The 9,045-nt window shown below is 45.0% G+C and overlaps 1 protein-coding gene across 4 annotated transcripts in view; it reads right to left on the minus strand.

Annotated features, from left to right (window-relative positions):
• The window catches only part of GSS (glutathione synthetase), a 33,477-nt gene extending 24,632 nt beyond the window's left edge, over positions 1-8,845 (minus strand). For 2 of the 4 annotated variants that reach the window (XM_059705942.1, XM_059705940.1), the window contains exons 1-2: positions 2,298-2,318; positions 635-769 (exon numbers count right to left, since the gene is read on the minus strand). In XM_059705942.1, the coding sequence (XP_059561925.1) occupies positions 635-763 (129 nt within the window). In that variant the 5' untranslated portion in view covers positions 764-769; positions 2,298-2,318. Of the gene's footprint in view, positions 1-634; positions 770-2,297; positions 2,319-2,354; positions 2,489-8,740 lie in introns of those variants that run through there. The other 2 variants (XM_059705943.1, XM_059705941.1) reach the window with 2 other exon arrangements.
• Positions 8,846-9,045: the final 200 nt, after the last annotated feature.

Below are 9,045 nucleotides of genomic sequence, written 5' to 3' on the forward strand. Positions count from 1 at the left end.
GGTCCCAGGTTCGATTCCGGTCAAGGGCATGTACCTGGGTTGCAGGCACATCCCCAGTAGGGGATGTGCAGGAGGCAGCTGATCGATGTTTCTCTCTCATCGATGTTTCTAACTCTCTATCCCTCTACCTTCCTCTCTGTAAAAAATCAATAAAATATATTTTTAAAAAAATAACCCTATATACTTCTTTATAAACATATACATGTGTATAAATGCACAGAGAAAGACCTGGAAGGATGTACTACTAACCAACTACAGAGAAGGAAGTAGGATTAGGGGTCCTAAAAAATAATAGCTAACTGGGCAAAGTGCTTCACATGAATTGTCTTCTAATTGTCTTACCAATTTGATGAGGTAGGCCCCATTATTATCCTTTTTTAATATTTGAAGGAACTGCAGCTGAGAGAACTAAGTAACTTGCCTAAGTCACACTTCAAATCCCAGACTTAAATTTGATTCCTCTAGCATGGTGCTTTATACTTCTAAAGGTCAAGGTTAGTTATTAAAAAAAAAAAAAAAGCAAAAATGTGATCTCTGACCCAAAGGAGTTGCCTCGGGCCTGACAGGGGCCAGATAATGGGCAGAAGGACCCAGGGCAGTGTAATCAGTGCTGTGTGGAGGAGCCAGGGCTTACATCTGAGGAGCTGGGCTCCTGTGTGGTCCTCAGCAACACTCCCTCAGCCAAGGCGCGGTCCACCGCCTGCCGTGCCAGCTCCTCCAGCTGCTGCTCATCCTGCAAGAAACTTCCCCAGCTGCTGGCCATTCCAACCTGCAACAGAAGGAGAGGGCAGGGCTTGGTGACAGATAGCCAGGGGCCAGCAACCCCTGAAACTGGTGGTATGGTACAGGGGAGCTTCATGAGCACAAGACAGAAAGCTTGGCAAGCAATTCCACGGCCACACTCGCTTTTGATTCCTAGAATGATGGTATTATTCTCAAAGTAAGGAAGCAGAGGTTCCGAGAGGTAAAATTACTTTCCCCAGTTAATGACTGGTAAAACCTGGATTGAACCCATGTCTCTGGACTCTCAGCTCAATGCTTTTCATTGTAGAAAGAGGCACTAATATCATATGCTATTGGGGCAAGTTCCTTCCAATCCCAAGCTGCAGACTCTCTACCTGTGAAACAGAGGAGGATGGGGTAGACCAGTGGTTTCTAAAACTGGCTGAATATTCTGGGGGTGGGGATGGGGGTGGGGCTTGAAAGGTAATACAGATTCCTAAACCCCATTCAGAAATTCTGATTCAAGAAATCTGAGGGGAGGGACTGAAACTGTATTTTTAACAAGTTTTCCTGGGATGGGAACCACTGTACAAGATTAAAATTTTCCTTCTAGCCCCTAAAACCCAGATCTCAAATAAATTACATGGGAGTGCGTTGCTGACCTTCAAACTAGAATATCCAACTGCTCACTTGGAGTAGAATTTGTTGTTCCCCCACAAATCTCCTCCTCTGATTAGCCCACCCAGGGTTATATCACCTTGTATATACCCCTGGTATGCCCCATCCCCCCAAATCCTGTGGAGCCTATCTAAAGATACAGTCCTCGGACTTCCTGATTTCGCTCCATCTCCACTGTCAGGAGCCTAGCACTGAACCCAAGATCCAGGGTTCAGAGTGAGAGGCCTTCAGTGACCAGAATACATCAGCTTCTCTCCTTCCAGGTCTGGGAACGTGCGGGAGTTTGGAACACTTCCCAGCACGTCCAACCAGGTCATGACTTCGTTTTAGAAGCCATCCCTGTTCTCCACCCGGGGCTTCTACAGCCCATTACACCTCCCTGCACCGTGTCCGTGATCACTTCACCTCCAGCACCTACCATTGTAGTCAATGGATGTAAAATGAATGAGTGAGATCCAAAAAATGGCGACGGGAAGGAAGGTAGGGAGGGAGAGAGTGTGAGAGCGCAAGGAAGTGATAGAGGAGTGTGTGGATGTGTGTGGTGTGTGTGTATGAGCTAGGGACAGTTAGATTCTGCAGGTCTTCTAAGGGGCTGCTAAACCAGGCAGTCTTAGGCGGTGGAGCCCTGCTCCCTGCGCGGACACTCCTGGGCAGCCAGGATGGGCACAGCGACCACGCCATCTTGGGAAACAGAGCTGCTTGAGACTAGGATCCTGGCCTCAGCACCACCCAGTCTGATCTCAGACGCATACCAGGACCCTGCAGCCACTGGGGACAGAGACCTATGACCACAGCTACAGACCTGCAGACACCAAAAGTTCAGAAATCCCCGGGGCAGATCCCATCCCCCTCCCCGCAGGCTCACTGGACAGTGCCATAGTAACTGATAGACCCACTCCTTGCCCGGGCCTCAGTGCCGCTACAGGAACTTTAACCTGGAAGTGCGCGAGCACCTTGGAACTGGTCCCCCGTAGTGCCGGCTTCAGGAGTCCTAGGCTGGGAGCAAATGCGCGAACACCAGGAACTGATCCTGTGCGGAGTGCCGGCTTCAGGAGTCCTGGGCTGGGAGCAAAGGCGCGAACACCGGGAACTGATCCTGCGCGCAGTGCTGGCTTCAGGAGTCCTGGGCTGGGAGCAAACGCGCGAACACCGGGAATTTGTCCCGCATAGCGTGGGCCCAGGAACCCCGATTCTCTGGGCAGGAGGCAGCACCAGGCACCAGTGAGTTGACTGTTTTTTTTATCACTTGCGCCTGAGATCCCTGATTCGCTGTGCATTCATACTAAGAGCCAGTGACTCCAATTCTTGGTGCAAGGGCACACAGGGACCCTGATTCTCAAGGCGAGGTTGCGGGAAGCAAAAGAGACTCTGATATTGGATTCTTGGGGAACTCTGACTCCTGGCGCACACTAGGGGGCGCTGATTTTCAACACGCTCCAGGGGGGTCTCTGTTTCAGCACGGTGCAGGCAGGGTCCCTGATTCTAAGGGCGTGCACCAGGCCACATTGAGCGCTGGCAACACTGACTCTGAGCGAGCCTGGTTCCCACCAACCCACAACAACAACATATCTTAGTGTTAGAGCTCTTCAGTGACACTAGGGTGGTGGGAGGTTCCCACTGCACACGGCCCAGGCCCACGCAACTCGACATTTGAACCATCGGGAGATAATCAGAATGAAGAGACGACACAACACCCAGAGGAAAGACAATGAGGAATTGCCAAGAAAGGAAATTAATGAAATTGAAGCATGCAACATGACAGAAAAAGAATTCAGAATAATGGTTGTACAATTCATTCACCGGATGGATGAGAAAATCAACAACCTATGCAAGAATCAGGAAGAAATGAAAAGTGATATAGCTACAATCAAAAACACCATGGAAAGTTTCAACAGCAGACTACAAGAAGAGGACCGAATTAGTGAGTTAGAAGATAAGGCAGAGAAACAAGCTCAATCTGAACAGCAACTGGAGAAAAAAATTAAAAAGCAGGAAGAGAGCCTAAGGGAGCTTTGGGACAGCATGAAACAAAGTAACATACGCATAATAGGGCTGCAAGAAGGACAAGAAGAGCAGCAAGGATTAGATAATCTATTTGAAGAAATAATGACAGAAAACTTCCCAGATATGGGGAAGAAAAAAGTTACACAAGTACAGAGAGTCCCAAGCAAGATGAACCCCAAAAGACCCACACCAAGACATGTCATAATAACGATGGCAAATGTACAAGACAAAGAGAGAATCTTAAAGGCTGCAAGAGAGAAACAGAGAGTTATCTACAAAGGATCCCCCATCAGATTATCAAATGATTTCTCAACAGAAACACATCAAGCTAGAAGGGAATGGAAGGAGGTATACAAAGTGATGCAAAGCAATGGACTAAATCCAAGAATACTCTATCCAGCAAGACTATCAATCAAAATTGAAGGGGAAATCAGGAGCTTTGCAGACAAAAAAAGGCTAAGGGAGTTTATCACTACCAAGCCAGCAATGCAAGAAATGCTAAAAGGAATGCTGTAAAAAGAAGAAATATAAAGGTAAGAAAGAACACAGGCACGAAAATAGAAATTACTCCAAGCAAGTACCTCTCAATAATAACTTTAAATGTAAACGGACTAAACGCTCCAATCCAAAGACATAGAGTGGCTGAATGGATAAAAAGACATGACCCATATATATGCTATCTACAAGAGACCCACCTCAGAAAAAGGGACTCACACAGACTGAAAGTGAAGGGATGGAAAAATATCTTTCAGGCAAATGGAAATGAAAAAAAAAGCTGGGGTAGCAATACTTATATCTGACAAAATAGACCTCAAAGTGAAGGCCATAACAAGAGATAAGGAAGGCCACTTCATAATATTAAAGGGGTCGATACAACAAGAGGATATAACACTTATAAACATATATACACCCAATGCAGGAGCACCCAAATACATAAAAAACCTCCTGGAAAATAACAAGGGAGAGATCAAGAACAACACAATCATAGTAGGGGACTTAAACACACCACTGACATCACTGGATAAATCCTCTAGACAAAAAATCAGCAAAGAAACAGCAATCCTAAATGACTCACTCAATCAGATGGACTTAATTGACATCTTCAGAACATTTCACCCCAAAGCCACAGAATATACATTCTTCTCAAGTGCACGTGGGACATTTTCAAAAATAGACCACATATTGGGTCACAAGCAAAGTCTCCCCAAATACAAGAAGATTGAAATCATACCAAGCATCTTCTCAGATCACAAGGGCATAATATTAGAAATAAACCACAATAAAAACAATACAAAAAACTCAAACACTTGGAAGCTGAATAGCATGTTACTAAATAATGATTGGTTTACCAGTGAGATCAAAGGAGAAATTAAAAACACCCTGGAAACTAATGACAATAACAGTACAACAACCCAAAATCTATGGGACACAATGAAAGCAGTCCTGAGAGGGAAGTTTATAGCACTGCAGGCCTACCTCAAAAAACAAGAAAAAAATGATAGTAAATCATTTAACTCTACAACTCAAAGAATTATAAAGAGAACAACAAAAAAAGCCCAGAGTGAGCAGAAGAAAGGAGATAATAAAGATCAGAGCAGAAATAAATGACATAGAGACCAAAAAAAACAATACATAAGATCAATGAAAGCAAGAGCTGGTTCTTTGAAAGGATAAACAAGATTGATGAGCCTCTAGCCAGGCTCACCAAGAAGCAAAGAGAGAGGACTCAAATAAACAAAATCAGAAATGAAAGAGGCGAAATAACAATAGACCCCTCAGAAATTCAAAGAATTGTTAAAAAATACTATGAACAACTCTACTGTAACAAACTAGACAACCTGGAGGAAATGGACATATTCCTAGAAAAATACAATCTTCCAAAACTCAATCCAGAGGATTCTAAAAATCTCAACAGGCCAATAACTATGGAAGAAATTGAAGCAGTCATCAAAAAGCTCCCAGCAAACAAAAGCCCGGGGCCAGATGGCTTCACAGGGGAGTTTTACCAAACATTCAAGGAAAAACTAAAACATATCCTCCTCAGACTATTCCAAAAAATTCAAGAGGAAGGAACACTTCCTAGCTCATTTTATGAAGCCAGCATCACCCTAATACCAAAACCAGATAGAGACAACACAATGAACGAGAATTATAGGCCAATATCCCTCATGAACATAGATCACAAAATACTCAATAAAATTCTAGCAAATCGGATCCAGCAATACATCAGAAAGATCATACACCATGACCAAGTAGGATTCATCCCAGGGATGCAAGGATGGTACAGTATCCATAAATCAATAAACATGATTCATCACATAAATAAATAGAGAGATAAAAACCACATAGTCATATCAATTGATGCAGAAAAAGCTTTCAACAAAATTCAACACCCTTTCTTGATAAAAACTCTCAGCAAGGTAGGAATAGAAGGATCATACCTCAACATAATAAAAGCCATATATGACAAACCCACAGCCAACATCATAATCAATGGGCAAAAACTAAAACCATTTCCTCTGAGAACAGGAACAAGACAGGGATGCCCCCTAGCACCACTCCTGTTCAACATAGTACTGGAAATACTAGCCATTGCAATCAGACAAGAAGAAGAAATAAAAGGCATCCAAATTGGAAAAGAAGAAGTAAAACTGTCCTTATTTGCAGATGACATGATACTGTACATAGAAAACCCTAAAGACTCCACCAAAAAATTATTAGAGTTAATAAATGAATTCGGCAATGTAGCAGGATACAAAATTAATGCCAAGAAATCTAAGGCATTTCTTTACACCAATAGTGAACTTACAGAAAGGGAGACTAAAAAAGCAATCCCATTTACCATCGCACCAAAAAAATTAAGATACCTAGGAATAAACTTAACTAAGGAGGTAAAAGACTTATATGCGAAAAACTACAGGACACTGAAAAAAGAGATAGAGGAAGACATAAACAGATGGAAGAACATACCGTGTTCATGGATTGGTAGAATCAACGTCATCAAAATGTCCATACTACCCAAAGCAATCTATAGATTCAATGCAATCCCCATTAAACTACCAACGGCATATTTCACAGATCTAGAAAGAACGTTCCAAAAATTCATCTGGAATAAAAAAAGACCTTGAATAGCTACAGCAATCCTGAGAAAGAAGAACAAAGTAGGTGGGATCTCAATACCAGATATCAAACTGTATTACAAAGCCACTGTTCTTAAAACAGCTTGGTACTGGCATAAGAACAGACATATAGATCAATGGAATAGAATAGAGAGCCGAGAAATTGACCCAAAGCACTATGCCCAATTAATATTCAACAAAGGAGGCAAGAGCATACAATGGAGTCAAGACAGTCTCTTCAATAAATGGTGTTGGGAAAATTGGACAGATACATGCAAAAAGATGAAACTAGATCACCAACTTACACCATACACAAAAATAAACTCAAAATGGATAAAAGACTTAAACGTAAGATGGAAAACCATAAAAATACCAGCGGAGCCGAAACCGGTTTGGCTCAGTGGCTAGAGCGTCGGCCTGCGGACTGAAGGGTCCCAGGTTCAATTCCGGTCGGGGGCATGTACCTGGGTTGCGGGCACATCCCCAGTGGGAGATGTGCAGGAGGCAGCTGGTCGATGTTTCTCTCTTATCGATGTTTCTAACTCTCTATCTCCCTTCCTCTCTGTGAAAAATCAAAAAAAAAAAAAATCCAGCGGAATCCGTAGGCAGCAAAATTGCAAACATGCGTCGGAGGAATTTCTTCTCTGATAATGCTCCTAGGGCAATGGAAACTAAAGAGAAAATAAACAAATGGGACTACATCAAAATAAAAAGCTTTTGCACAGCAAAGGAAACCATCAACAAAACAACAAGAAGACCCACTGCATGGGAGAACATATTTGCCAATGATATCACCGATAAGGGTTTAATCTCCAACATCTACAGGGAACTCATGAAACTTAATAATAGGAAGATAAATAATCCAATCAAAAAATGGGCAATGGACCTAGATAGACACTTTTCGAAAGAGGACATACAGAGGGCCGAAAGACATATGAAAACATGCTCAAAGTCACTAATTATACAAGAGATGCAAATCAAAACGACAATGTGGTATCACCTCACACCTGTCAGAATGGCTATCATCAACAAATCAACAAGTGCTGGAGAGGATGGGGAGAAAAGGGAACACTTGTGCACTGCTGGTGGGAATGCAGACTGGTGCAGCCACTATGGAAGACAGTATGGAGCTTCCTCAAAAAACTAATGAACTCCCATTTGACCCCGTGATCCCACTTCTAGGAATATATCCCAAGAAACCAGAAACACCAGTCAGAAAGGATAAATGCACCCCTATGTTCATAACAGCACAATTCACCATAGCTAAGATCTGGAAACAGCCTAAGTGCCCATCAGTAAATGAATGGATTAGAAAACTGTGGTACATCTACATGATGGAATACTATGCTGCTGTAAAAAAGAAGGAACTCTTACCATTTGCAACGGCATGGATGGAACTGGAGAGTATTATGTTAAGTGAAATAAGCCAGTCAGAGAAAGATAAATACCACATGATCTCACTCATTTGTGGAATATAGAGAACAACATAGACTGATGAACAGGGACAGATCCAAAGACAGAGAAACAGCGATCAGACTATCACTCCACAGAGGGAAAGTAGGGGAGGGAGGGGGTAAGGGGAAGAGGTCAACGGAAGGACTTGTATGCATCCATATAAGCCAAACCAATGGACATGGACAACAGGGGGATGGGAGCATGAGTGGGGGGCAGGGGGGAGGGGGGGCTAATGGGGGGGATGAGGACACATTTGTAATTCCTTAACTAATAAAGAATTTAAAGATTAAAAAAGGGAATGAGTGATTAATGAATGACAGACTGGGGCCAGATCACCCAGAGCCTTAACACGCCCACACGGACACCCGGTTGGACTTCATCCCGAGGGCGGGGCCCGTGCCTGTGCGGGGCCCCGGGCAACAACGCGGTCTCCTGCCCAGGCCTGCCTCACTTTACGGGCTGGATCGCTCTCACTCTGGACAAAGTTGGGTCCTAATCGCTCCCACTTGAAAACACCACAACTCGGGCTCTCGTCTCACCCGCACCATGTTCCCAACAGCGACCGCATCTGAAGTCAGGAGACCTGGGAAATCTGAGCCCAACCCCCTCACTGGACAGGTTTCCTGGTTCCTGTCAATGACTTTGATCGGCGAGATCACTGGCCTCCAGGGTTCCAAACACCGGCCAGTGCCCTCTCTCGCGGCATTCCTCCGGAGGAAACATGACCCCTGCCGGCCGCCGTCGCCTCGCCCCCAACCTACTTGTTCGCGATCCCGCCGCGCGCCGCACTCGGGTCTCTCGCGCCGTTACCCGTGGTCCAGGGGGCGGGGCCTCCACGGGCTCCAAAGCGCCTGCGCGGCCCGCCCGGCGCGGCCAGCAGAGCGAGGCGGGGCCGGAGGCCGTGCTTGTGGAGACGGATGGCGGCCGGAAGGGGCCGCCCGTGTGAGGGCAGCCTTGGTATAGGGGTGCGTCGGCTTCCCAGGCGGACAAGACTTTGGGGAGGAAAGGAGGAGTCGGGCTGGGTCGGCGGGGCGCTGCGGGTTTGCGTAGCTCGTAGGGCGTCCGA

This window comes from Myotis daubentonii, chromosome 8 (assembly GCF_963259705.1).
Source record: "Myotis daubentonii chromosome 8, mMyoDau2.1, whole genome shotgun sequence".
NCBI classification, from domain to species: Eukaryota; Metazoa; Chordata; class Mammalia; order Chiroptera; family Vespertilionidae; genus Myotis; species Myotis daubentonii.